At 43.9% G+C, this 27,661-nt stretch overlaps 6 protein-coding genes across 29 annotated transcripts in view; 2 read left to right on the top strand and 4 right to left on the bottom strand.

Annotated features, from left to right (window-relative positions):
* LOC108116317 (synapse-associated protein of 47 kDa) overlaps positions 1-1,881 on the bottom strand; it is a 28,837-nt gene extending 26,956 nt beyond the window's left edge. For 5 of the 18 annotated variants that reach the window (XR_001772830.2, XR_001772829.2, XM_017228117.2 and 2 more), the window contains exon 1: positions 632-1,878. Coding sequence is in view for 16 of the 18 variants with exons in the window: in XM_017228117.2 (XP_017083606.1) it covers positions 632-852 (221 nt within the window). In the remaining 2 variants the exon portion in view is untranslated. Of the gene's footprint in view, positions 1-631 lie in introns of all 18 variants that reach the window. The other 13 variants (XM_017228113.2, XM_017228111.2, XM_017228114.2 and 10 more) reach the window with 6 other exon arrangements.
* A 244-nt stretch (positions 1,882-2,125) lies between these two features.
* LOC108116321 (mitochondrial import inner membrane translocase subunit Tim16) lies at positions 2,126-3,057 on the bottom strand. Its single transcript, XM_017228128.2, has 3 exons — positions 2,986-3,057; positions 2,558-2,870; positions 2,126-2,496 (listed from the first exon to the last, which is right to left on the bottom strand). The coding sequence occupies exons 2-3, from the start codon at positions 2,718-2,720 to the stop codon at positions 2,237-2,239; spliced, it is 423 nt and encodes a 140-aa protein (XP_017083617.1). The 5' UTR covers positions 2,721-2,870; positions 2,986-3,057; the 3' UTR covers positions 2,126-2,236.
* Positions 3,058-3,127: 70 nt separating this feature from the next.
* Positions 3,128-4,167, top strand: LOC108116474. The gene has a single exon (XM_017228405.2). It carries the CDS (start codon positions 3,176-3,178, stop codon positions 3,965-3,967), a length of 792 nt encoding a protein of 263 aa, XP_017083894.1. The 5' UTR covers positions 3,128-3,175; the 3' UTR covers positions 3,968-4,167.
* A 29-nt stretch (positions 4,168-4,196) lies between these two features.
* Positions 4,197-17,011, bottom strand: LOC108116473 (F-box/LRR-repeat protein 7). The gene is made up of 5 exons (XM_017228404.2): positions 16,586-17,011; positions 6,138-7,001; positions 5,277-6,071; positions 5,029-5,208; positions 4,197-4,963 (listed from the first exon to the last, which is right to left on the bottom strand). Exons 2-5 carry the CDS (start codon positions 6,937-6,939, stop codon positions 4,428-4,430), a joined length of 2,313 nt encoding a protein of 770 aa, XP_017083893.1. The 5' UTR covers positions 6,940-7,001; positions 16,586-17,011; the 3' UTR covers positions 4,197-4,427.
* Positions 10,832-11,562, bottom strand: LOC108116476 (kappaPI-actitoxin-Avd3b). Its single transcript, XM_017228406.2, has 2 exons — positions 11,224-11,562; positions 10,832-11,155 (listed from the first exon to the last, which is right to left on the bottom strand). The coding sequence occupies exons 1-2, from the start codon at positions 11,285-11,287 to the stop codon at positions 10,938-10,940; spliced, it is 282 nt and encodes a 93-aa protein (XP_017083895.2). The 5' UTR covers positions 11,288-11,562; the 3' UTR covers positions 10,832-10,937.
* A 3,106-nt stretch (positions 17,012-20,117) lies between the features above and the next one.
* On the top strand, positions 20,118-27,652 carry LOC108116436 (serologically defined colon cancer antigen 8 homolog). Of its 7 annotated transcripts, XM_017228341.2 has the most exons (8): positions 20,118-20,565; positions 21,456-21,666; positions 21,723-23,111; positions 23,177-23,261; positions 23,572-23,689; positions 25,881-26,005; positions 26,230-26,990; positions 27,082-27,652. In XM_017228341.2, exons 1-8 carry the CDS (start codon positions 20,321-20,323, stop codon positions 27,544-27,546), a joined length of 3,399 nt encoding a protein of 1,132 aa, XP_017083830.2. In that variant the 5' UTR covers positions 20,118-20,320; the 3' UTR covers positions 27,547-27,652. The 7 variants fall into 7 exon arrangements, 6 of the variants coding, with proteins under 6 accessions (XP_017083830.2, XP_017083825.2, XP_017083826.2 ...); XM_017228336.2 differs by lacking the exon at positions 25,881-26,005 and adding an exon at positions 25,612-25,768 and having other exon boundaries at positions 26,230-27,652; XM_017228337.2 differs by having other exon boundaries at positions 26,230-27,375.
* Positions 27,653-27,661: the final 9 nt, after the last annotated feature.

Here is a 27,661-nt window from a genome sequence, read left to right as displayed (position 1 = left end):
ATTTAAAAACGGAAAGCAATCTTAAGAACAACTGAGGACTAAAAAAAGAGTATATTAGGTGAACCGGATTTAGGATACCATTTAGAATTGAAATTCTTCGGGGTATAAAACCAATTTAAATTAATAGAAAAGCCATTAAATTCGGCGAGGAAACACCACTGTGCACGTCTCAATTCGCAATTCCACGAAACATCAATCCAAAATCGTTTTAGCCAATTTTCCTTGCATTTTCAAATTGAAATTGCTTGCCATAAAAGTTTAGGGAAATAAATCAACTCCAAACGGAGTCATATATATATATAGGATATATATATAAGGGAGCGAAATTATCGGGCATTTGGTTTGCAGTTTAAGCAATTATGTTCAGTCACGTGAGCGCGTGCGGAATGCAATGAAGAATGCAGGATAACCGGAGTGTGCCAAAACTATGATGAATGTGGCGTGGAAAAGCGATTGGGGGAAAAGGCCGGAGCACCGCCGGGCAAAATGTTAAAAGGTACAAATAGCAAGGTCACATTGGCACGCCATGTTCAGGTCGCCAGAAGTCAGGATTTGGGAGTCACAGTCACGGAAGACTAGAAAGATGGGCGAAGGATTACCGTCGCAAGGGAAATTTTTAATTTACACTCACCTTTTGCCAGCTTCCTCGCCCTCGAGTCCTTCACCACCGGCGGCGGCAGCTGCCTCCGGATCGACGGCAGATGAGGCCGTGGCCTCCAATGATGTGGAGGCAGCGGCTGCTGGTGCCGCTGCGGCCGCCTCTCCTGTGGGCGCGGGTACATCCTCGTCGCCAGCGCCTCCTTTAACGGCGCCCACCAGCGAGGTGAATTGATTTGTTAGGCCCGAAAACATGTTGGCTTGCTATTACTGCTCCTGCAGCTCCTGCTGATTCTCTCAAGGATTAGTGGTGGTGTGTCCTGCCCAAGAAAAACGTGCGCACGTTCAACGCTCTCTGACGATTCTCGCTTTCTCTTTCTCGGCTCTCACTGATGGAACACTGCTCTCCCGCTCCTTGCGCTCCAAAACTTGTACTACACTGGGCAGAGGCTGAGATATAATATCCCGTAATGGGTTTTCCTTTCTTTCAGTGTTCCGTTCGCACCACAGAAGTTTCACTTTCAACGCTCGGCGTTATGTAAATTCTCGCATTTAACTTGGAATTTGAAATTTGCACGCTGCAAGATGATGTTGGCCAGATGTTGAGATGGAAGGGAAAAGAATGGTTTTTTGTTTTATTGCAACTTTGGCGAGGCGGTGGGGAAAATCAATAAAACGGACTGGGAAATAGCGTGGCTATTGGGCACAATTACACGATAAATACTCTGCGATTCGATCGATTTTCCACATGGACACACGCCACGCTCGAGTTTTTTTCTTTTTGGTTTTTCTATTAGCTTTTTTTGTTTGCTATTTGCACAACTTAAGTAATTTGAGTCGCAGCCAATTACCACTTGAGCTTTTCTCTGCCAACTGGGGTTTTTATCTTTTTTTTTTTGGATTTTTGTTTGTTGCCAGGAGACTGGATTCTCTACTGCCCACTTCGAAGGTCCTCTGAAAACTGACGGAGCAGCGGAATGTCGATGGCTCAAATACCGAGCTGGAGTGTCGTCTTCGTATTCTCTCTCGGATTCTTAGATTCTTGTTTTCTCCCTGGAAAACTGGAGACCACCCCCTACTCCGCGTCGCTGGGTTATTGCTATTGCGATTTTCGTGGGTGGTGGTGGTGGTTTCTATTCTCCTTTGTCCGCTGGAATGCGCATGTGTGTTTTGGCGTCGTTGGCTGGCGCAATATTAGACAAACAATTGACACGTCTAAAGAAACAACAACTGCGCACCAGTAAAGATTATTTTTGGTTTGCTTTTTAAACAGTGCTACCCATCGAACAGCTGACAGCTGGCGGTCGATAGCAGCACCACCCCGTCTATCGATAAATTGGCTTAGAACTAGCTTACAGCAGCTGATTTTAAAATGAATTTCAAATTTGTTATGTTAATTTCCCAATTGGAAAAGTCTATTTCAGCATCATTTTACGGTAGAAATACGTTATTAATGTCCCTTAGATATTTAATGGAAGCCGCATTGAAACTCGCTAGTTTCATTACAAAAATTAGATTACAATCCATATCATGTTCGTAAACTTCTATTTACATCAACAGACTTTCATTTTTTGTACTTAACAAATAGTTTTTAAATCAATTAACAGCTAATTAGTTCGATGGGAGGCAATATGGATACTCAACGTCGCTGCCGCGCCCTGCTTTGTGGCTCCTCCTCTGTCGCTTCCGCCGTTTCCTGCTTCGGTTGCCGGGGCTGCTGGGCCTTAATTTCATGGTCAAGTCGCTCCTTTGCTCGGAAAACCTTTGACTGGATATAGAAGGATCCACCGTTCGATCGTTCATTCACCTGGAACAAGTGTTCGTAGTTTTTGATAATGGCTTCCACATTCTTGGGATCGTCCACGTTTAAGATCTGCTTGGCCTCCTCTAGCGTCATGCCTGCAAAGTAGAAATGGGTGTAAGTACCGGGATATCATCAATGCTTACGAGCAAGACTTACCTGTACGCAGGTTGGACTCGGCGCTCTTGTCGCCCTGCTTTCCGCCGCCCGCACGTCGTGCCGCCTCCTGGGATGCAGCGATCTCCTGACGCAGAGCCTTGGTGAAGGCTCTCCCGACCGCCTGAGCGCCTAAAACGATGATTTGGGCGATATACTTTGCCATGGCGACGTGAGCTGGTTTCTTGTACTGCTCGGCTCGAACGTAAAATCTGAGGCACTCTGTGTAGATTACAGCTGAATTTTGGGGCCTTAAAAACGTGTCTTTCAAATTACGCAACAGCTGAACGGCCACCGGTGATCCAACTGGATTGTTCTATAGTTGCCGGTCAGAAGAAATTACCACACCGCGTTTAGCAAAAAATTTGGATTAATTTTTTTTAATATTAGTTAGATAAAATGAATTTTTAATTTATAACCAGGCGATTTACCTGGCGGCGAAAAGCAAGCGAAACAGCTGATTGGTTGGGGATGGTACATTACCTTCTTCGATAGCTATCGATAGGTTTCATTGGGAAAATATAGCTATTTTGTAATCTATCTCTTTGTTCCTAGAAACTATCGACAGTTGTATCTGTCAGTTATCTTTTTTAAAATTTCAAAATTAAGCTAGTTTAGCAGATGCCTCTCGAGCCCAAGTGGTATAAGGCTTACGAACGATTGCTACGTAAGCACTATGATGACCAGAATCAGGTGGTTCTCCTGCAGCGGCAACTGCGTCATTTTCAGTCCAAGAGGGATCGCCTGCAGAATCAAATTGAACAGGAGAGTAAGGGCATGGACGTCTGGATGAATATGATGGAAACCCTGCGTCGTGGAGTGGAGCGTTTCCAGAAAAATAAGCACCTTCTCTCACCTCAGAAGCACAAGCAACTGCGACGTATAATCCGCCAGATACCGCTCAATACGTTGGAGGAGCGTGTGCGTCTGATGGAAGTGTCAGAGAAGTTAATGCCCAAACCGTGTGAGGAAGCAACCACTGCAATTACTAAGGAAGAAAAACCCTCGTTCAAGTATTCCGTTCCGCATCAGAAGCGCTGTAATCCCAAGACTCAAGCCTCAGTTGATAAACGACTATCGAGGATCCAAGCTGATTTGCAAGACCTGTGCGGTATTCATGAAAAAACCACCGGCGTAATTGCAGACATTCGCTCTTTAATGGCCACCATCAACTATTTGGATCGGGGTCAGTGCACCAATATTAAGATTATTCCTTATAGGAATATGTCGAAAGACCGTGAACCAGCCATGAAAGCCACCATCAAATTAGATCGCTTACGAAAAACCAAGACCAAGAACCACTACACTCGGGAACTCATGGACATTCGTCCGCAGTACATCCTTGACCATGTGCCGCAACTAAAGCTCAGCATATTTGATATTCCGAAGAGTAGGTCCAAGAAACTGCACTAAACGGCTTCTGGTGGGGACAATAATTTATTACGTCAAGAATTAGTCTACTTAAACATAGTCTACTTTAACATGTTCTATGCTACGCTAATCCTGTCCAGCTTCCGTTCGATATATACAATTTACAATAACAACTAAACTCCTTGATCATCTCTTAGCGGAAATGGGAAACTGCCTCTTTCTGTGGCAAGTTGGTGGCAAAGATTGCAAAGAGAGTTTTTAAATGGCAAAGATTGCAAAGAGAGTTTTTAAATTAAAATATTTTCACTTTCTTTTAGTGGATGATCAAGGGTTTGGTTCCCAAAAGTGGCACTTCATAATTTTTTGTCTCCCGACTCCGGGGACTTATTAAGACTCCTTATGCCCATAAATTCCTTCATTTTGTGCAGTTGTTACTATCAACAATATCTGCTCTTATGGCCTGCCTCTGTGCTTTGTGGTGTCTTATTCCAAAAGGGTAATCTTAACAGAATCCCGGATTGGTGTGCTCGATGATGCAGCGCTTGCAGTACTTCTTGACTGCCCGGTAGCCCTCGATGGATACCGGGCAGTCCTGGATATTCAGTTGCTGTAGTCCGCGGCAGTAGTAGGCGATGCACTGCACCCCGCGATCCGTAATCATGTCGCAGCTGCGTAGGCTGAGCTTCTTTAGGTTTGGACAGCTCTCGGCAAGAGCTCGAAGACCCGCATCGCTGACATCGCATTTTCCAATATCCAAGGCTCTCAGCCGAGGACAGGAACGTGCCAAAACCGTAATAGAGTCGTCGCTCACAGCCTCACATCCCCGGGCATTCAGATACCGCAGCTTATAGCACCGCCTGGCGATGACTTTTAGCCCAGCATCCGAAACGCGTTCACATTTGGCCACGGAAAGGTAGCGAAGTGCAGCTCCCAGCTTCGCCAACTCGTATAGGCCAAAGTCGGTGATATTCAGGCAGTCGGACACGCTCAGCTCCTTCAGCGAAACGCAAAAACTGGGCACGAACTTTAGACCCGCATCTATTTGGATGTGGATGATAGAAGTTAGTTATATTAAACCATAAATTTAGTACTCCCAAACTCACCCGTAATTTGTATGCAGCGTCGCAGATAAAGATACACCAGCTGGGGACAGTTCTTGACCACGATCTTCAGGCCCATGTCATCGATGGCCATGCAGTCCGTAAGGTCAAGATACTGAAGCAGAAGGCGGCGAGGGGGCTCCATGTGGGGATTGGGATTAATGCTGCTCACCTGGCTGCAGCCTTTAGGAAGGTAACATTAATAAATGAATATTTATTTATTATAACCAGTTATAGGATCATCTGCTTACCCGTCACATCTAAGTGCTGCAGATTACTGCACTTGGTCAGAGCCTCGACCAGTGCCTGATTCGAGATGCCCACACAGGTCTGAAGTTGAAGGTGGGTTAACTCTGGACAACGGCGAGTTAGAAGCTGGAGTCCTTTGTCCGAGATGCGGCAGCCATCGGCGAGCATCACACGCTCCACTTCTGGACAGGCGCCATTACAACTCTGGCCGCACAGCTGCCGGAAGATCATCTTCAGGATCTTGTCGCCATTTAGGTGTTCACCTCGCAGCGAAATCACCTTCCAAAGGATGGGCCGCCAAGCGAGATGCTCGAATCTTCGACAAACTCTCGCAACGTTGCAAAGCTCGCAGCTGTCTAGCCAGGAGAAGATCCGGACGACGGCCTCGTCAGGCAGACGGTCAAAGAGCGGACCGCAACGAAAGGGACCCTTGCGGTTCCATGGAGGCGGTCCAATGGCTGTGACAGGACCACCTCCTCCAACTCCATTGCTGGATACTCCTCTTCTCGGAGTTGTCGTTGGAGTACTGCTAGCCATAATCCCCGCTCCACTGGCCGTGGTGGTGCTGGTCACGTTTCCCGCCACGCCACTTGAATGGTGACCCGTTGGCGAGGGTGAGACCAGAGTGGCATAACCCTGATCCAAACTGGGTGAAAATCTGCCTAGATTGCATAGACCATCCGACAGGCTCTGGCCTTTGGAGTGCAGGTGATTGGAGTTTGAGCTCCTGTTTAGCAGATAGCGATCCGAGCCACTCGTCTCGCTGGGACTGGAGGTGCGCGGATGGTGAAGGCGTTCTGAGTAATACAGATTTAAGATTATAATTTTTGTTTAATAAGAACCTTTCTGTAAGGATCACCAACCTGCTAGTCGCTCGTTTCCGCTGCCGCTGCTGTAATCCTCTAGGTAGTATCGCTCGTTTTGGTACTGACTCGCCTCGGCGCCCAAGGGAAGAGCTCGCAGAGCATTGCCGAGATACAGGGACTCCATCTTCTTGTCCAGCAGGTACTGGGCTCCATTGCTGCCGCCACCATTGCTGCTAAGTACAGTGGGTACACTGCACCGGCCACCTTGGGCACGTCTTCGTCCACCTGCTCCACCACTCCCACTGCCCGTTCCACCACCTCCCGCATTATTGTCACTGGAATCTTCTGTATCCGCACTGTTGCCGTGCATCCAACTAGGTCGCTGGGTTCCGAATTGCAGGACATGCTCCAGGGTCAGGAAGTTTCTTGGCTGGGGAACTGGAGCTACATTTCTGGAGGCTGGTGCCGGCAGTTCAGGGGACTTCTTCGCATGCCTTCCTACAGAAGCCGTTGAATGGGCTCCATAGCTGCCCTGTTCCGGTCGCGAGTGGCGACCTCTGAGCTCAAAGGTGGCCGCTTTCTGTTGTACCATATGGAGCACTGCTGCAGCCGCTGCTGTCGAGGATCCCGCAGTCTGTTCGCTGGGTGGCGTAGAACTGCGCGAGGCCAGTGTCTCAACATCAATGCCGGGATTCGGTGATTTGCGGGACATCATTTTGTAAGCCTGCGGATCCAGTGGACTGGAGCTAAGCGGATGCGGATGGTGGTAGTGGTCCCGCACTGCATTGCTGTTGCGACCCAATGAGGCTAGTGGACACTCCAGGTCGCTGCTGCGACGGCTGCTCGTCTTGTGCGACATGGTTTGGTCCTTTGCGAGGGATTTTGTGTCTCAGTTAGAAGCCTCTAGAATGGCGCAAAGTTCTGTAAGAGAAATGGATATCACTATAAATGAGAGTCTTAAATTTCTTAAATTTTTAAGCTTTAGTTAAAAGGAAAATAAATAACCGAAGAACTATTTAAAGCTATTTCAATTTTCAAGATCATTTTCTTATAAATAAATATTTCCTAAAATGTCATTTCTCGCTATATGAGCGACACCTTTTAAAGATTGCCCAATTTATAAACCTTTAAAGACTCCAATAAAATTAATGAAAAATTTGCAATAAAATAGTATTAATTATGGAATTTGCTTATATCTTTTATACCAAAAAAGTCAAAACAAAAGCTTATTGAGCCAAAAAGAGAGACTGTGTCGCAGACTTGGCCAAATGGAATTCAAATCTGCGATGGCCATGGGAACACGGAATGCCTGGTGGATGTGTGTGGGTAGCCTTTTGTGGGTCTGCATGCCATTCGCAATTATTAGTGGAAAAAGCAGCGATGGGGAGTCATAACTGGGAGTCATAAAATATCTACATATATATATATAGATATATATTTATAGATATTTCTAACCGAACCACTCCTCCGAAACTTTACTGCAGCTGACCTTTCAAATCCAGCATCCATGTTGTGGGTGAAATGAGTTGGGGATTGTTGGAATTATCGGTTGTCGGCAAACAAATCGTTCTGCTCACGTATATATTTTCACAATTAATAAGGGGATCGCCCACGCCACAAACAAATCATTGGTTAGCCTTTTTTTTTTGTTTATTATTATGTTTTTTTTGGCCGCCTTATAGGTGTACGGTTATATCTTTTATTTTTGGCCACACGTATGCTGTCATTTCCATTGAGCCGCGGCTTCAGGGCTTCTCCATTCATTGTTGTTGTCCCGGAACCAGTTTGGTTTTTCACCGGAGTGGGGGCACAATGTTGGGATGAGGAAGAGGCTGCGTCTGTGGCTGCAGAAGGCGTGGGCTGGCTGGTGGCCATCCGCAATTTGGCCTAACCTTAAGACCTTAAATTAAGCCGAAAGTAACCCAATTCGGAAAGTTGGGAACAAGAGAGATGTCTTTGGCAGAAGCCATAACCGTTCTCTGGCTTTGAATAATTTACTCGCCACAGCTAAGCTATCTAAATAGAAGAAATAACTATAAATTTATTTCAAATTTTCGTGGCATTTCTGGGTGGGGCCACGGTTTTGGGAACACACCTACGGACTACAACAAAAAGTTGGGGCATAGATCTTGGGACGAGTAAATCAAAAGCTACTCACAAGTGGAGCTTAGCTTTATTTTTGTTTTTGTCTTTATTGTAATCAAATTTGAAATTAATTTTGTGATTTTTGTGTTGTATCATTTCTGGCCTCGCCATAAATAAACACAAATAGACAGCAATAATAACACGCGGGTCTCTAGCACTTTTGGGCAACCGACAGAAATATGTCTTGTCATTTGGCTTATGGCAGCTGATTAATCTTAGCCATCTCCGAAACTGAAACCAAACCCATACGAAAAACCAAAAAACCGAATCGGAATTGGACTTGGAATCTGAATCTGAATCCGATGTGAAGTGGAGCCGCCGCCGCCTGTCGCCTGTCGCGCCTCATATGGAATGTCGCTCAACTGGTTCGAAATCCCCAACGAAAAATCTCCCCAAGAAAGAAAGGAAAATGCTACGAGAGCCAGAGAGATCACTTCACTCCGCCTCGAGAGGGGCATTTGATTTTTACCTAGACCATGGCCAGCCGTTGCCATAATTCACAATAGTTGGACAATAAATAATTAATAAAGCACGCTGGCTCAGTGGTGTGTGGACAAAAGTGTCAAATGGTTCATTGGGCAACACAGCATGGAATTTGCATAAATTTACATGCAAATCTAATTCATTTTGTTTGTTTTGTTCTACGAAGGGCTTGAAATATCATTAGTAACGCATTAGATCTTGTAAACAGCCCACAGAGCTTGTAAAGTTCTTGTTGGCCAACACTTTAAGCCTAGATTAAGATTAAGACATAGTCTAAAGTCAAGGAGAAAGTTGCCTTTTTTTATATTGGTAATATATTTGATATTATTGAACGAGCATTTATCTAAACATGGGTAGTAACTTTTTATTTGTTTACTCAAATTACCTTACAAAATACTCTCACAATAAAATTAATTATCTCGTTTACCTTCATATTTATTATATTTTTATTGACTGAGAATTTACGATGCGTGAATATATATTTTCTTTACATTTTATTTAACTTAAATGAGCATTATCGTTTAACTTTTATTACCGCTTAGATTTGCATGTCCTCGCAATTAAGTTGAAATCGCGGCTTACCTTCATATCTGTCGAGTTGCTCCATCAATTGCTGCTCAATTAAGCCGCATATATATTTCACAATTTTTATTGGCCAAATAAAAAAGTTAAAAACAAAGTAAAAGCAACAACAACAAAAGCATTCAGCTAAGGCCAAGCTCTTGTCGGACATCTAGTGGAAACTGGTCTAGGTCCGTGTATCTATCTATCTCGATCTGTGTTTATGTTCCTATCTCTATCTTTATGCCCCTTGTCCAAGCCAAGCCATGCCAAGCCTCTTCAACTGAGCTCAACGAGCACATAAAATATGACAACAACAAGTACTAATTATTTAATATGCTTAATGAGCAAATGTCGCCATGCTGGTGCCCACGGTGCACTCAAAACTCCAAGTCAAACAAGGCAAGACTACTCCGCTGGCACATTGGGAAAAATATGAAAAAGTTATTAAAGTTATTAAATAAATGATTGAGGTAACTAATGGCTAAGAGGCGTTTACGGTGCGGGATTAACAAATAAAAATTAATGGGCTAGGCCTTTTAAAACCACTTCTTTATCATAATAATCTTATTAAGAGATGAAGAAGTGATTTTAAAATCTTATTAGTGCTATCATGTCTTATTAGTTAGCACTGCTTGTTAGTTAACTATGTGAAAAGGTTAACTAATATGCGTTATATAGATTCCAAATAATCCTAATAAAATTGTGATGATTTTTATTACCTAAATTATATTTTTCATTTTGCTTATAAGCTATGAGAAATGCCAAAATCCTGCAATTATTTCTCTCTTTTTATCAAATAAAATAGTAAAACGAATTGTTAAACACTTTAATAATATAATAATGCTAAAAAATAGGCACTTTAGCTTTATTTTCTTCACCTCTGTAATTACTTTTTTCTCCCAACAAACTCTTCATAAATCCCATTCGACAAAGGCACACTGTGCGCTGTGTCAAACTAATAACTGCTATTTTCAGCGTTTGTGTGTGGCGACTGTTGTCTGCACATGGTTGAAATCTAACGCCAAACGGCAACAACAACAACATCAGCACCAGCGGCAAACACCAACAACAACGGCAACATCTTGGCGCCACGGACAGCGGGCACCTTTTGGCCTCCATGGCTCGGCATGCTGAGCGCCTGGCCCCAAGTCTTGGCCCAAAGCCACGGTTTCCTCTGTATGCCTATGTATGTGTGTGGCTACCGTTTTCCTCTAACAGCAATTGCCGCTCTGTGGGTTGGCTTTTTGCATAGTGTCAATTTTGATTTAGCAAAACGTTGATGTTGCTGCTGTTGTGGCTGCTGCTGTTGCGGTTGCTGTTGCTTTTGCTATTGCAATTGTTGCTGCGGCTCCATTGGGTTGTCAGCGCACCCGCCTAACACCTCCTGGGCAAATAGACACCCACTCGTGGCCTGCCTAGAAAGTGGGTGGCGCTGACAAGTTTTACAACAACAACAAAAAATAAGAGACAAGAAAAAAAAAAAAAAAATAAACTTAAGTCATAAAAAATATTTCTTGCGCATGCCAGCAAAAAATAAAATAAAAATGGGCGCAGCTTCAACTTGATTTTCTCAGCGATTTCACAGAAAATGCAATTAGCTCGCCTTGCCTTAACTTACTTAAGTCTCATTTATTAGTTTGTATTTGATTCAGATCTTTGTTCTTTTTAAAAGCCATCATCACTGGCTGCCAAATTAATTGGCGCGACCTGTTGGGTTAGGCAAATTTTGCGACACTGGGCTTGGGTATTAAAGTTGTTGCCATTCCTGGCTCCACCATAAAAGATGAACCTTTGGCATCTCTGGGATGTAGAGTTGTAGAACCAATGGCGCAGGTAGGCCTTTCCTTTGCCTTGATCTAGCTCATGAAGGCATCTGCGTTTGACTAAAATCACATTTGAGATGGATTTTAAAATGTGATTTTCTATAACTTTGAGGTAAAATCACACTTACTTGAAAGACTTTGGCTTAGGAAGAGCACTAACAGAATCAGGAGACAAGAAATCTTTAACAGCATGGCGAAATGATGGAAACTAACATGAAGACACAGCTATTGAAAGCTTTTATAGCCTTAAAAATTCTTTCCCAACTATAAAGCAATATTAAATCAGCTGTCTTAAAGCAAACTATATTGGTAAACCTAAAGTTCGGATGATAAACAAATATTTTGTTAGTTGTTTATTTGAAATCATCTGCTATGAATTTGAAACTGCTTTTTGGGCATTTAGTAAAGGTAAAGCAGAGGGAAAAATGAGGCAACTGCAGATGTAAAATAGATAATAACGATTAATAACGACTTAAGGCATAAGTTGATGTGTTAAAAAGTTGTATATTTATTTAAACAAAATGTACATTTTTAACCCTATTACTGTGTTTTGAAGCTAATAAGGAGGAACATACCTATAAGTTTCTGGGTTTTAATACTGAGCTAAGCACTTTAGAGAGCTATAAGTAATAACTTTAAATATTTTTTATCATATATGTAATTTTCACAAACAATTCAACTTGCATTGCCACCAACTGGCAAAGTTATTTGCATTGCCATTTCCTCTAACACGTCTTCCATAGAACCTAAATTGTTGGCAAGCTTTCATATTTCTATTATAGTACCAGCGAGTACTCTGAAACGATCCTTTTCCAGTATTCTGAGGCAAAAGACATATAGCTTTACCTAAGTTGAATCATTTAATGTTGAATGAAAATACATGTTAAAATATATTTTATGCTGCTCTACTTACAACTGCTAGTGTGAGGTGTAAAGACCATTAAGATCAGTCCAAGATATAGCCATTTGACTAGCATGATTTATGTGGGATTCCGTTGCAAGTTGATAAATGCAAAAGGTACGAATCTTAATCAGCTTTTATAGGCAAATTAATATGCCAAACGAAAGCCGCCAGTTAAATACGCTATAAAAGGCAACACGTTAACGAGGCATTTGTATTTAAACATTATTTGTATTCATCGGTTAAGGTAATTTTATGCGGGAATATATCTTTTTTACTTAATAACCCATTAAGCTGAGCTAACATCACTGCTTACTGCCAACAGCCTACTAAAAAATTCCCAAATTTATTTACTCAATGCCAATTAGGCGCTGCTTAAATATTTATTTGAACACATTTAATTTGGCACAACAACTGCCAACCGTTCACTTCAGTTAAATGAACTCCGATTCGGTGGCTCCTCGTGTTTTGATGTTGTTTCTATGCAAATAACCGATGAAAAGAATTGAAAGTTGACACAGTTCACAAAGAATTCGAAATGTTTTGCGAAAAGAGGGGAGAATGTGTTTCTTTGTATTGGATTATTAAATATGTATAGGCGGCGTTTTGAAATGATATTTATATATTGTTCAGCGTCTGCATATGTAAATAGGCATTCATTATAAGAGTTAAATAGGCCGTAGATGGGAAGCTGGTGAAAGAGATTGATCTGGTAGAAAGTATCGGATGAAGAGGGTATTTGAATTAATTAGAGCATTCATCTTGACTTCGACTTCGAGCTATGCGATATCTGCGGATATATCTCTGCCCCGCTGGTAACTGTAAATTATTGGAATTTTGTATCAATTTGTAGATTCTGCAATCTCAATTACTTTGGCAAAAACAGAAAAAAGAACGCACAAAAAACTTTCTCAGGAAGCTGCTCACTGACTGTGGAAAAACTTGTTTAGATTTCCACTTGGCCATCGCTCATTTTTTGTTCACCGCTGATTGATCTGATAAAGCAAAAAAGTTTTTAATATATATATAGAAAGATAGATATAAATTGATTTCTTGACGTTCTACGCTGTAACCATCAAAATTGGACTTGACTGCTCTCGAAATTTCCTTAATGGTTTTGTGCCATTTCTTTCGTCATTATCTGTAACTAAGAAGAAATTTCACCGAAACCCATTAAAGAAGAACGCGCAGATTTTTAGTCGAGCTAATTAAACCGAATCTTATATAATGAACCGTGAACACAGGTACAACATTCGTGGCGATTGAAACATTGAGACTGCCATCAATCAAAGGCAGATTCTTGGCCAGCAACTCATACTCGACTCGAGCATAATTCAAATTCCACACCGAACCAGTTCGTTGCCTGAGTCTTTTGTTTTGCCTCCAATGCCACTTAAACATTAACTTTTGGCAGCAACTGTGCTTAAAGCAAGGCTTAAGATGAAATTAAACAGGCAGAGGCAGCCAGCCTGGGCCAAATAAATCACAAAATGAGACCCAGAAAGTAAGGCGAGCTCATTGCAAATTACATGCTGCTCCAGAGGCACACCGTTGACGTTGACGTTGGCCAACACAATTGCGGACGTGAATGATGGCACCGTGGCTAATACCACGGATCACCAAGATCACCAGATCGCCAAGATCCCCCCAAATCCGAAACACATAAATCCAGGCCAAGTCAAAGTCCAATAAAAATGTCGAGCAAATGCAAAAAGCGACAAATGCTTGACGGACCAAATGTCAGAGTTAATTTATCTAAAAGAGTTGCCCGACTTATTTTTTTTTCTTTTGCGGAAAAAGACAGACAGGCCTGGTTTTGGCTCAAAGCCAAAAAGAGACAGAGACAGAGACAGATAGAGAGAGAGAGAGAGATTGGGGAAAATTTTAATTAAGACAAAATATTTGAAATTCTGTGCAAGACAACGAGGTCTCTCTAACAAGAAGCCAACAATTTGCCGCGCGCAATTTTTCAAATTACATTTCATTAAAGAGAAAGAGCGAGAGAGAGAGAGATGGAGAGAAAGAGACATGTCCATGATAGAGTGATAAGTGCAAGAGAAAAGCACCGTTTTGCCTCCGACTGTTGGCCACTTTTCACTCGGGGAATCCGGTGAGAAAGAGAACGAAACAGGTTATGTCTCTCTCTCTGGTGGCCCGCATAACCAAAAGCCAAAAAAAAACGACGCCCGCATATATTGTCTATCGGGTATTTTTGCCATCTAATATGCTACACATAAATTGTTTAACAAATTTCATTTAAAAGTTCAGCCTGCAATGCCCTGCGACAACAACAGCAGCAACAACAATTGCAACTACAAACTAAAGCAGCAACTATGTCAGTCACTCGGCAACATTGCCAACTAGCTAGTAGAAACAACATTCCAGCTAGCCCCCCTTCTTAGCCCACCTGTACCCTGTACCCCTCCACCATCTCCTTCTTCTCCTTTTCCACCAGGTAATCGTCAAGCTCGTAACTAGCTGCAGCTACAAGTTGCCGTTTCTAATACAAAACTGTCGCTTGTGGCGTGAGAGACTGCAAATGCGACTGCAACTCCGAGCTCTCTTGGCCACGATTCGCGGCCAGCTTTGGCTTTAACAAAAAACAAAAAAAAAAGCGAAGAAAAATGAAAATAAAGGTAAAAATAAATAATAAAAAATACGTCGCATTGCATTTTAGTATTTGCTGATTGCGCTGTTGCAAGAGCTATGAAATCATACAAACAGACACATAAATACCCCCACTCACGACGGCGGGCGGGGAGAGACGTACAATAAAGTTGCGGACAAGAAAGGAAAGTCGATTAGCCGGGGGGAAACAACGAATTGGAAATACCCTAGGTAGGAGGAGGGAAACTACTATCTGAGAAATGTAAAATAGAAGTTTTTTCATTTAAATTTAGTTAAGATCTAGATCCCTTAATGAAAATACTTGTAAATAGATAGTTACTATAGCCATGCCTACATCAACCTATTAGCTCAGAAGATCATGTAATTTTGCTGAATGCAAAGAAGAGGACATCATAATACCGAAACGGACACACTTTGTGAAAGAAATAGATAAGTCCATCCTATTCAAAACTGTTAAACGTTTAAAATAACTTAAATAATAATTAATATTATTTGTAAGCAAAAGAAAAATTTCAAGACTCTCTCGCTAGTTAATGTAACCCAACCAACAGACTTCAAAATATAAAAATACGAAATAAATAAGGTAAAAACTGTTGAAAATCTCATGAAATCGGCGAGTGGCTTTTCCATGTCGGCAACGAATGCGACGGCGGCAGCCTTTTGGCTTGAAAGCTTTTTGGCTTTGATTGGGGCTGCGGGCCATGGCTGAGATGTTGGTCTGTTGGACTGCTGGACCGCCGGATTGTGGATTGCATTGGCTCTCCAAGTGGCCAAGTGGTTGGCCTGTCATTGCAATGCGCATATGTTGACATTTTTGTTTTTTTTTTCTTTTTTTTATAATAGGAAATATTTGAAATTGTTGGTAAATGCACGAGTAAGCGGGCGATCTTTAACCGCTTTCGATTCGATTCGACTTTGCCGCCGCTGGCTGAGAAAGTGTGCGATCTGAAGACAAATGCCAAAATGTTGTGATATCAAATGACCAATTTGTAATCATTTAACATGCAGAAATTACAAGGGTTAAGAGGCAGAGATATAATAAATTCATCAGCTTGTTTCGGGTTGGGAATATATCTATATATATATATGAGTTCCAGCTAACCGAACTACAGGGGCAAACCCTCGGGCACTTTGCTAATGATGTGAAGAACCGAAAACATTTGGCCAACACGTGTGCCAAAGAGCTCTACCTCCAGCTCAACAGCAATGAAATTATCTATACATCTATCTCTCTATTGGTGTACTATGTAATTCCAGGAAAAATATGAATATGGGTATTATCGCTGTGGAAAAAGGAAAGTCGTTCTGCGGATAATTGCCAGGCGTTAGATGAGTGTACGAGTTTATGTGTGTGTGTGTGTGAGGATGAAATTCAATCAGTTGGCCATAAACATATCCGTTGCAGCAACTCCTAGTTGAGTTAATGACCAGTCGAGAGATCCCGACTTCCTCTACGTGTATAATTTGCATGCAACCACTTCGTCGAGAGGGTGTATCTCCATCTCCATCTCCATCTGGAGATCTGCATCGGTGGTTGTAACGTTGCATCGCGAACGAGTTATATGCCAAAGTGGTGCAGCAGCCAAAAGCAACAACAACGACAACAACAACAACAACAACAATAAATATATATCTCCAAAGGTGTGATTTTAATGTGACAACTTTTGCAACTGGTTTGGGGTCGAGGGTTTTCCACTTCTTTTTCGTTTTTCTTTTTTCTTTTCTTTTTTTTTTTACCGAGGTGTCACAGGGAATGGGCGTTCGAATAATTCCATTAAACTTTTACGATCGTGCAATATTAATAAAGAAAACTAAAGAATATATATGCCTAAGAAGCCATACAGTAAGACAGAGCAATAGAGAGAGACGGCTAGGCAGAGAACGAAAGAGAGAGAGAGAGAGAGAACCTGAAAACCTGAATCTCGAATTGCAATTTAATAAGTTGTGATCGCCAGCTCTACCTTGATGATTATACAGGTAACTCCCTTTGGGTTCTCATTTATGCATCGCATAGCACTTTGTTTATTTGGCAGTTTTTGCAGCTTCATTTAATTTCCATTTATTTTCTCTGTTATTCCACTCAGCTAAGCCACTAACACTAACACATACACAAACACTCTTTTCTCTACTTTATTTTCATTGCAGGTCGCTCGAGAGTGTGTGCGTAATGATCTTTCACTGTGGCTCTTTGTGTTATCTTTTTTGCGCTCACTGACTCACGGCACCAACACTAGTGCAGACACTCACAGACACACACGTAGGACACGTAGGCACGCAACGCAGAGCGGCGCCTGGAGATTCGGTTTGGTCCGCTTCAACGACACCGGGACACACGTGCACCTCGAACCGTCGACAGGTAAATGGCAACTGAATGCAAAGTCCGCAGAGTCTGGTGGCCATTGATCATGGCACAGGCGAAAGAGAGTAACATGCTCTCTTGAGCATGGCAGAAATCCACCTCAAGTGGTGAGAGAGTGGTGAGCATTGCCAGGAGGAAAAAGAAAAGACTTAGGCAACGAACTTCTTGAATTTAAAAAATCGGAAATTTTAATCCTTTTTTTTTGAAAAGTAAATAAAAAACTTCATTTCAATTAATTTATATTATGTTTAAGGAAATGTACTTTAACAAATAAAAAATATTAATTTTAATGCACAACTGGTCTTTAAAAAAATGTTAAATACTTTCAAAGAATTTAAAAAAAATCCAAAATCCTATTTTTATGCTGAATTATTATAATTTCATTAGGTTTTTAAGGCAAAAAGCTTTAAAGTCTTACAAGTTATTTTTCAACTTAACAAATAACAGTATTATTAGAGAGCAAGACAAGCTCACCATAATTTTTTAAAAATATTCACCTCATTGCCAAACTCCTGGCTCTCTTTACTGCTCCCCGTCCCGCTAACAATCCACCACCTGTTGAATATGTTGTGCTACTTTAACGTTTTTGTTGCTTTGCTGCTGTGCTCGCAAAAATATTTCCACCATGGCATAACTAACTATGCCTGTGGGCCAAACTGGCATACAAGAAGAGAACCCTCCGAGAGAGAGAGAGAGTCATCAAGATTCCAGCTCGCAAATCTTAAAACAAAAAAAGGCTTAAGAGCATGACCAAGTGAGTGCTTGCGTGTGTGTGTCTGTGTGTAAGTGAGCTGGATTACAGGCGCGCATGCGCAGCGCACGCCTCTCGCCCTCTCCCTTCCTCTTTTGTTTGCAATGGAATTTCTTTCTTTTCATAAACATGTTTTCTGGCCGCTGTTGTTGGCTTATTACAGCATTTAAGAGGCAAAAAGAGCGAGGGGAGATCAATGGTATAGGGGATCGGGCACACACTAAGCCCAAGTGGCATGAAACAAGTTCAGCGCTCGACTTCGACTTCCACATCGACTTCGCCTTCGACAGCTCAGTTTTCGGTCCGCTCTCGGCCTGCTGCGTTTTAGCCAGCCCAGCTCTTAACTTCTTCTTGAATGACTGCGGCGCAGGAATGCAGTGTTGTAAATAGCTAAGGCCGCAGCGACTGCAAGCGGTCCCCGCCACATTGTTGTTGGGCGCAGAATCAGAGCAAGTCGGAGGACGACCGGGCCAACAGATCGCGACAACGATCACAGCGGAGAGGCTAAGGCTGCAGTTTTGCACTGAACAAAATCTTTAAAATATTTTAAAAACATAAAACTATGCATAAAACTCTATTTGATATGTTAAAAGATTTGATTTTCCAGATGCTCATAATTATTTAAGTAGCTTAAAGATACCTTAAGATATCTTGCAGAGTCCTTAGAAATCTTTAGAGTTAAGGATCTCAAACTTCAAATTCAGGCTGTTCACACTTCAAAATGCTCTTATTTGAAATTCAATTTTTCCCAGTGCAGCTGTTGAAGTTGCTGCTGCCAGAGCTGGAGCAATGAAAATTGCTGAGAGCGCCCCGAGGGCTTCCAACTTGGATTGGGACTGGACATGGTTCGGGTTCGGGTCTCTTGCCGCTGCTCTTGACCACGATCGATAAGGCGCTCGCACACACACGGCCACTTCAGAGACTGGGTTCGTGTAGGTTATGTTTATGAATTGTCTTGCAGATTTTTGCACACGGAATTATGCGTTTATCTCAGAGGGTTAATTTCGCTGGCTGCTGCTGTTGCTGTTGTTCTTGCTGGTCTTATTGTTGCTGTTATTGCTGCTGCTGCTGTTTTCCATAGCCTGGGTAATTAAATCGCAAGAAGCTGATAATATATATGGAAAAGGGCACTCAAAGTGTGCAGGAAAATGGTTTATTTTTGCAATCTTTTTTTTTTTTTTTTTTTTGGCCAAAAGGGTTTCTGGCTCTGTCGCTGCAATTGCTGTTGTAGCTGTTGCTGCTGTTGCTGCGGCTGCTGCTGTGCATTTGCCCGCTAGGATATTATTCATGATAACAGAGATTGCATTGATTGATTGTGTGGCTGCACTTGGGATGGGTTTGCCTCGGATCGCCTGATCAGGCTTTGAGAGCTTGTACGGAAGGCCAAAGGAAGTAGAGAGGGGAGGGCATGGGGTCGCGGGGTTGGTGGGAGCTGTTGCATCGACGGCTACCGAGCCTGAGTTATTTGGGCTATTAAATGTCTGTGATTTGGCCATAAGTTATAGGAACATCGACAATCAATTGTTGGCGAGTCTAGGCGGTTACCACATGTGGCACTAGCTGGCCCCTGGCAACGGAATTCTGAAATTTAATAGCCTTCAAAAGGAATTCGGTAAGAGTGCTCACTGAAGGTTATTCATATTGAAAGTATTGATACTGAGCTGAAAGGTGTTTATATTTTTGGAGGTATATAAACAGCAATGTAGTATCAGTAAAAGGTAAAGCTTTTACGGCTGCCAACATTTCGTTGCAAGCCCCGCTTTTCAGACAATAAAACTAGCATTCTCACTTCTGACACTTTGACCTTGTTACCCCGATTTAAATATTAATCGTCCCTAATTAAATTACTCAACTTAAGAGCGAGTAAGGGATATAGTAACTTCAAACTATATATAACTGCAGACATAAACCTAGATAGCAGCCCTTAAAATATGCAATGAAAACGTTTTTGGCCTCGATTCGCAGCCGAAAGACAAGCCCAAAGTTGAACAACCCAGAAGAAGAGCAGAGGAGGGGGGTGCCTATGTATATGACCAAATATTGGCACAAATGAGCGTGTCTCCAGTGCATTGACGAGTCCCCCTGTCTTGGGTATCGATCAAACAGGTGACGAACCAATACCGGAGAGATTCCAGGACTTGCCCCCTATCGAATCGCTGTGCTGCCATGGAGACAATTGCATTGCAGCGAGGGAAATGCTAATGGGAGTGTTTTGGAATCTCGCTGACAGGGCACGACGTGGCACCAAACCCATTACCAAGGCACACTAAACCATATACCATATGGAGTTGGGGGGATTTTTCGTGGATCCATTGGGGTCCAACCGAGTCTATAAAAGCTCTGACTTGTGTTTGCGGCCGTTTCAGTTTAACTTCATCGCGTCGTCGTCCTGTCGTCCTGTCGCTCACTCTTTCGCAGAAACAAAGAAACAATTAAAGTGCAGAACCGCAAGGCGGAAGGAAGTGCATACCACAAGTGATTCCCCTGCTCCCGAACTGAGTTGCATGTTGGATTGTGCCACAAAAACTTTTAGCCAAGTTACCCCAACTCTACCTCTTACCTCCTTCATGCCCCTCTCTGTGTAAAATGAAAGCAGACAACTTCTTCAAGTACGGCGCCCCTTTGTACCAACCGAAAAGTACCCGGAGCCACTCGCACTTGCAGAACCAACCGCAAGCCCACACCGGCAACATCGGCCATCTGACATCGTCCTCGCTTTTGACGAGTGACGACCTGCGTCATCTCACCCAGCAGCGTTCCACAGGATATTCGGACAGGGAGAGCATTGCCAGCGTTAGCAGTGCGGGTGGTCGGATTAAGCGGCGATCGAGGTAATCCTTCGGCCAGCAGAAGGTCAGGGTTTGGAAAGTCGAAACTTTCAAACTGTCTTGAGATGTTGCAAGAAGTTTTTGTCTTTGCTAAGTTGTTTCTTTAGAAGCTGACAGAAACAGTTTATCTCAAGATGTAGTTGTGGAAAACAAAGCAATTATATAACATTGTAAGGGTGCAATGAGAGAGAATAAAAGAAAGTTATTTGTAGGAATTTATAAACTCAAAGAAGGAGCTACTATTCAGTAAAATTATTACGAATTTGTGTAAATTTTTAAATCGTTTAAATTGTTGTCTTTTAGTTAATCAACTTTAAAGTAGACATTTTTAAAGCTTTCGTTGATGGAATTCAAATTATCTTTTAATATAAGTTTTTTATTTTTCATTTATTATGATGTTGCCTAACCATCCTAGTAAGTGATTTTGACTCAACCTAGAAAATCAAGGAACAAAATATGATTTTTACTTCCTTATTAGAAAATCCTCTACCAATCAATTTTTTGATACCACACATATTCCCGGTTTAGTAGATAGTTTTTCAGGAGTTCCACACTTACGAAATTACGAATGTAATCATAGCATGGGGTGGCCAGGATTTAACAACCCCTGGCCAAGGTGTTAGCTCAACCGTGACGCATATAGTCGCCCACAAGAGCAGAGGGTTAAAACTGTATTTTGGCCAACCTGTCGTCCTGGCAACAACTGACACTGCAACACCAACTCCAATTGTCACCCCAAAAGGAACAGCCTCAGTTTGGCTTTTTTCGTTGCGGGTTCAGTTCCATTTTCCATTTCAGTTGCTCAGCAACTCCGTTTTCTAGTCAAAATTCTGTGTAAAAATGTGATCTTAGATATGTGTTGTCCTCCTCTTTCTTCCCTGTAATATTTTTAGAAACTTCCCGATGAAGTCCTCGAAAGGGGGCATCAGCAAGAAGAGCAAGACCATGGATTATACCAACTATGCCTACAACGAGGCAGTGGGTAGGCTGAAGGTAATGCTGGCCGACAACTCCTACGTGGCACCCAAATTGGGAGGGGGTGTGTCTTCCTATTTGCGCAACTTCAACGAGGATTCCGGGGACAACTTCTCCGACAACCTATCGGTGGGTTGGATTATTTGAGGGATTAGAAAGAGTTCTTAAATTTCATTTTCCTGTAGGTTATTGAGCGTCCCGTCTTCTCGGACATTTCCAAGTACTTGTCGCCCAGCCAGAAGTCGCGGATTACCTCTTATCGTCCGAAGAAGAACTATACCTCAGGGTATCTCTCGGCTTCCAAGGAGAATCTAGCTTCCACTCCCGCTCTCTACCCGAGCACTTCGGTTCCGGCTGCTCCTCTTCCCGCGGACAGTGTCCCAGCTCCTGTGGAGATCTTCAGCTTCATTGAGAAGCAAGAGGACTATATCGAGCAGCTGGAAAAGGAGTCCAAGTACTGTCGCAATGAGCTGACCAATCTGCTGGGTAAAGTCAAGGATGTGATCAATGAGAATGAGCAGCTAACGGAGAATGCTCGATCTGAGTTGGTGGCTCTGGGTTCGGGGAAGACTCAGCCACCAATAAACACCACTAGTCCTTCCTCGGATAGTGACGAGCACTTGGTGTTCGCCAGTGGACGAAAGACACCATCGACTCCGAGGAAGAGTGCCTGCAAAGGACAAGTTCAGAGTCCTCGCTATGCAAGTGCCCCAAATATCGTTTACGAGGCTAGGATCAGCGAACTGGAAGCCGAGTTGATGCAGGCCAGCATCGATCTGAGACGTCTGCGCACCGAAAACGAGGAGCTCAAGCGGAAACTGGCCCACACGGATCCTCTGTCAACGGTGGCCACCCTAACTGGAGGTTCTAATTGCGATTTGCATCGCAAGCAGCTAGAGAGCCTGCAGCAGGATAAGGCGACTCTGGAAGAAAGTGTTCGCCATTTACAAAGGCTTCTAGACGAGGCCAAGGCCCAGAGTCAGGGAAGTGCCTCCTCCAAGCGCTACATCAGCGATTTGGTGCAGATGGAGCGCTCTCAGGCTGAGCTAGAGGTGCGCCATCTCCGGGATGAACTGGATCGCCAGCATGAGCGAGTCAGGGAACTGCAGCATGAGATGGCCAGGCGGTTGGCCGAGGAGCGGGCCAGTGCCGAGAGGCGTTACAACAGCCAGGTGGATCAGCTGGGCGGGGATCTCAGTTGCCAGTGGGAGCAGGTGGCCAAGCTACAGTTGGATCTGGAGCGCCAAAAGCGCTATGAAACCGATCTCAAGCGGGATGTGGCCAGTCGCAATTCTCAGATCGAAGAGCTTAAAATGGAGCTAAGAGCCAATAGAACCACCTTCCTGGCGGACATGGCTCAGGTGAATGCGGAGAAGCAATCCCTGGAGCAGGATATAACCTCGTTGCGTCTGCAATTAGATCGGGCTGCCAGGGAGACCAAAACAGAGGCAGCTCGTCTGACTGCTGAGATAAACTCGCTGAGGCAGCGACTGGATCGTGGGGATGCAGATCTCCTTCACTCCAAGAGGGAGGTATTGCGGCTCAACGATGAGATAGCCAATCTAGAGAAGGAGGTGAGTGGATCATGCATTAAAGATTCTTATAATAAGTAACTTAACTTAATGTCTTAATTTGGCAGCTTGCTTATGGGGAGCTAAAGAATGAGATACGACCCACCAAAAAGGACCTGGACAAGCGAATCTCTGAGATGCAGGATAAGCATGGTAAGTGCAGGATAATAACACCTTTACTGGATCACTTTTATCTTTCCACACCTATCACTATCCCCTCTTCACCTATCACTATCCCCTTCTATAAACTCTGGTTAAGCTATTGATGCTCCTATTGTGTTCTGCGTGTGTGTAAAACAAGACCAAAAATCCAAGATATCCCGAAGATTCGAACTCAAAATTATCTACAGAGAAATGTTCAATAGTTTATCCATGAGTTTTGTTCTGTAGCGCGTTGCATTAACTCCCATTCCAATATATATCTATAAAATATATAACTAAACCGTTGAATGTCTGTTTGTAGCGGGTACGGTTAATGAGCTTGAGGAAATGATAACATCTCAGAAGCAACTCATGGATAAACTGACGAACGAGTGTAAGACCTTAACGGGCAAATTAGAGGATACGACCTACAAGCACAAGTAATTATGATCAAATATTAACTAATCACCAAGCAAAAATGAAAATCTAGCTTTTAGAAAATCATTCAATATGATATTCGTAGTTTAATATTTAAGAGTTATAATATTCAAAGTTTAGTTATTCACTTTAATATACAAAAAATAACCAAAAAACACTATAAAATGGTATGTGAATATTCGATTGAAAGTCTGTTGACATATGGAAACCACCGCACAGCGCAATATGAAATTCAAGGCCAAAGACCAAAGTTTTCCCACCAGTATATACCGAACACCAATTTTCTTTTCCGAGATTCGTTCCACACCAAAGCAAAAGCAAAATAACAAAAAAAAAAAAAAAATCATAAACATCTCGACCTAGCCTGAGACTGGGATTAACACGCTGTACTTGTACTTCTTCAAACCTTTCTTTCGCTGCCTGCCTGCCACGCAATTTTCATGGTAATTAGAACCAATTTGCGATCTTGCGATGCCAACAACAACAACAACAAGCGAGCCTTTGACCACAACAACAATATCAGCTCCTACAACAATAAAAGAAAGCGCAAACGAGTTCATTTTGCTGCCTGATTTGGAACTGACCGATTTTACAGAAGATGTGGTGGCTGCTGCTGATGTTGCTGCTACCACGGCCGATGTTGCTGCTGTCGATGCTGGCGATGAGATCCTGCAGAATATTATCAGAAGCAATGAGCGTTTGGCCAAGGAGCTGGCCAAAATGCCGCCGCTTCCCAAGATTTCCAGCTATAAGAAGCCCAGAAGCAGAACGGAGATATCAGCACCAACAGCAGCAGTAGCAACACCAGCGACAGCAGCAACATCAAAGACCAAATGCTTTTGCCCCAGTTTCATGCGACACAGACACGAGCATGAACACATCCACACGTTGCGCAGGCGCAGCAGCAGCAGCATCAGCCACAGTGAGACGAGTGCTGCATGTTGCCGCAGTCGTAACGGCAATAGGCCAACAGCAACATCAGCGGCGACAGCAGCAACATCGGCCAGCAAAGCGCGTACACAAACCATGCACAGCAAGAGCATGCAATGTCACGGCCACGAACCCACCCTAGACACGCACCACCAACACGAGCACCATCGCACCGCCAGCAACATCACCGCCGAGCAGCAGCATCATCCTGGCTGCTGTCATCCATGCAAAACGGAGCCGTTGCCCTGGCTGCAACAGCATCTAGTTTTGAATCAAACCCTCAGTAGTACCACTGCCTGTCAGCCCACCTGTCAAGTGCAACATTTGACGGTGGATGCTGGTGGCATGGCAGCAACATCAGCAGATGCAACATCCCCTGCCTGTAGAGGTCCTGGCAGCAATGCCTTGAGTGCCAGCATTAAGCCTAAAGTGTACTTTGAGCAACTGCTGCGGCGAGATGGTTGCCACAAGAAACCACGCCCTCCAGTCAAAGTGGACGTCAATGTGCGACTGGTGCCCAAACAGCCTAAGCAGCCAAAGGTCACCCATTCGCTGAATGAGACGTTCATCAAGGAGGTGGACGAAGTGGCTCAGGCCCTGAATGAAACCTTTGTCAAGGAAACATCGCCGGAATTGGCACAGATCGATGAGCAGCTGGCGGAACTGGAGAACGATCGAGAGCAGGAGGATCACGATGAGGAGGACGAAGAGCAGGAGCAGGCCACCAAGCTTTGATAGTGTTTTTTTTAAGCCACAAAGTAGTCTTAAGTTTAAGGTATATGCTTAGAGAAGATCTATGTCGGGTAATCAAAAATGAATCATTTCGAATATTTTTCATCAGTTTTATCTCAACAAAACACTTGAAACTTTTTATAATGTTCATCACTAGTCACATTCATTTTAGATAGATATAATTTAATCTTAAATTTCTTGAGTTAGATTTTTAGTTTTCCTGATTTAAGTTGACATATTTTCTGTTTTTGAAAAACTACAGTCTAGAGAAGCAGCAGCTACGAGCCACAAACGAGCAGCTGATGTCACGCCTCAGACAAATCTGGGGCAAATACAAATCACAGCTGAAAGTGCACCAAGGATCCCCGGAGCTGAGCTCCGAGGACATGCGAGACGAGCACCCATTAGAATCCTTGACGGTAATTGTATCTTTCAGTACTTAACTAACATATTTCTCCCTCTTTCTCTCTTCCATCTGCTTGTCTCTCTATCTTTATCTTTCTCTAAATCTATATCTTTACGATCTTAAAGAGAGGAAATATCTGCTTTACAATCGAATCTAGAATATCTATCCAATCGCATGTTGAGTAATGAGGAGCATATGAGTAAATTAGATAGCTCACCACATGATTATACTAGCTTAGTTCCTGGAAAAGGTAAATTCCCCATTAGGTTACTTAGCCAAGTAGAGCACTTCCAAAACTCACACACAAAGTCCTTGATTCTAAACTGATTCCATTACCCTCACCATCAGAACCGGAAGCTGAAGTCAAGGAGGCGGATCTCCCCGAGAAAGACCATTAGACCACACTTTTCCACTTTCACACTAATTGCATTCGATTGGCGAGCCACTCTAATCAAAATTCTTGTACTCACACAGCCGCTTACGACTACCAGGCAGCGACATATGGCACCCCAATCGAACCCATACAAAGCACCCCACAACAACCACACAACAGCGCCACCGACGATGACTACACGTCCGGAGGGCTTGGCCTGGCCGATGGAGCAACTGCCTCAGCCGCAGCCACAACAGCAGCCAGTATTGCCGCTGGAGCAGCTGCAGCTGGAGCAGTCACAGGAGCAACAACAGCGGGCACAGGACGCAAGAGCAGTATCGCCGACTATGGACTCCAGGATAACGATGACGAGAATCTCAAGGACAACCTTGGCCTGGGCGAAAAGCAGCAGCAACAACAGCAAGACCTGGACAGGCAACGGGAGCGGGAAGAACGTGACCGGGAGCTCCAGCAACTCCGCGAACAGCGCGAGAAACGCGAAAGGGAACGCGAGCGGGAGCGGGAACGTGAGCAGGCCGAGCAGCAGCAGCAGGCGGAGCAGCAGCAGTCTCAGCAACAACAACAACCGCTGGCCGATAGCACAATTGCAAATGCAGGCAGCGCCAATCTGGCCGCCTACAACACCGACTACAGTGCCTACGACCAGCAGCAGTACGATGCCAGTGCCTATGATCCCAACGCTTATGGCCAGCAGCCATACGAGGGACAACAGTACGACTATGGGGATTCCGGAGCCGGCTATGATTATGGAGCAACGGACTATGGACAGTCTGGATACCAGTATGACGCCACGCCAGGAGGCACCACAGCCGCTCAGCCACAGTCCCAATCCCAGTATCAAGCACCAGCTGCCCCCCAGCGAGTGGCCACGGACTACAACAGATCTCCACCACCGTTGGCAGCGGCGACAGCGGGCATCACGTCCCCGCCAGCAACAGGAGCACCCGGAACAGCAGCAGCAACACCAGCAACAGCAGCCGGATCAACCGTTTCCGGAACGGGCCGACCACAATCGCGCCCGGGCGGTGGAACTGTGGGGTCAGCAGCTGCTGCTGGAACAGTCGCCGGCGGAAAATCCGCTGTGCCACAACAGCCTGCCGCGTCAGCCGCCGGCAAGAAGTAGCTGGAGCCCCGACTGCGAGGATCGTCTGACGCTGGAGTGCTCCATTAGTAGTCCCAGCCTGATGCGCTCATCCAACGATGAGACCTGCTCGGAGCTAGCCGATCTCAGCGAAACATTCTTGATCTTAGCCGACGCTTCAGAGACGGAGAGCTTGTCCCCGGCACACACTACCATCATTACGGCCAGAAGATCAAGTGCTCCGGCGGTGGTCCAGCAAACGGACATTGCCAACGAGACAGTCATCATCGAGCGCCATCTAGATGCCCACGGATAGGGGTCAGCACCGAGTTCTCCAGCAAAAGTTTCTTCAGTCAACATACGTACGTTCTACTCATGTGTTCCAGGATTAATCAAGCAAAGGAAATTCATGTTTTTTAACTAATAAAAGA

Source organism: Drosophila eugracilis, unplaced genomic scaffold (genome assembly GCF_018153835.1).
Source record: "Drosophila eugracilis isolate 14026-0451.02 unplaced genomic scaffold, ASM1815383v1 contig_367, whole genome shotgun sequence".
NCBI lineage: Eukaryota > Metazoa > Arthropoda > Insecta > Diptera > Drosophilidae > Drosophila > Drosophila eugracilis.
This window is presented reverse-complemented; position numbering and strand designations above follow the sequence as displayed.

Excerpts from the sequence above, each read along its gene's own strand:
- LOC108116321 (XM_017228128.2), bottom strand. The coding sequence starts at position 2,720 with ATGGCAAAGTATATCGCCCAAATCATCGTTTTAGGCGCTCAGGCGGTC. Across the intron at positions 2,497-2,557 it reads CGAGTCCAACCTGCGTACAG|GCATGACGCTAGAGGAGGCC; the intron begins GTAAGTCTTGCT and ends TCTACTTTGCAG.
- LOC108116474 (XM_017228405.2), top strand. The coding sequence starts at position 3,176 with ATGCCTCTCGAGCCCAAGTGGTATAAGGCTTACGAACGATTGCTACGT.
- LOC108116473 (XM_017228404.2), bottom strand. The coding sequence starts at position 6,939 with ATGTCGCACAAGACGAGCAGCCGTCGCAGCAGCGACCTGGAGTGTCCA. Across the intron at positions 6,072-6,137 it reads CGGAAACGAGCGACTAGCAG|AACGCCTTCACCATCCGCGC; the intron begins GTTGGTGATCCT and ends TGTATTACTCAG. Across the intron at positions 5,209-5,276 it reads GCAGCACTTAGATGTGACGG|GCTGCAGCCAGGTGAGCAGC; the intron begins GTAAGCAGATGA and ends ACCTTCCTAAAG.
- LOC108116476 (XM_017228406.2), bottom strand. The coding sequence starts at position 11,287 with ATGCTGTTAAAGATTTCTTGTCTCCTGATTCTGTTAGTGCTCTTCCTA. Across the intron at positions 11,156-11,223 it reads CCTAAGCCAAAGTCTTTCAA|TCAAACGCAGATGCCTTCAT; the intron begins GTAAGTGTGATT and ends ATGTGATTTTAG.
- LOC108116436 (XM_017228336.2), top strand. The coding sequence starts at position 20,321 with ATGAAAGCAGACAACTTCTTCAAGTACGGCGCCCCTTTGTACCAACCG. Across the intron at positions 23,262-23,571 it reads TGAGATGCAGGATAAGCATG|CGGGTACGGTTAATGAGCTT; the intron begins GTAAGTGCAGGA and ends GTCTGTTTGTAG. Across the intron at positions 25,769-26,229 it reads ACCCATTAGAATCCTTGACG|CCGCTTACGACTACCAGGCA; the intron begins GTAATTGTATCT and ends GTACTCACACAG.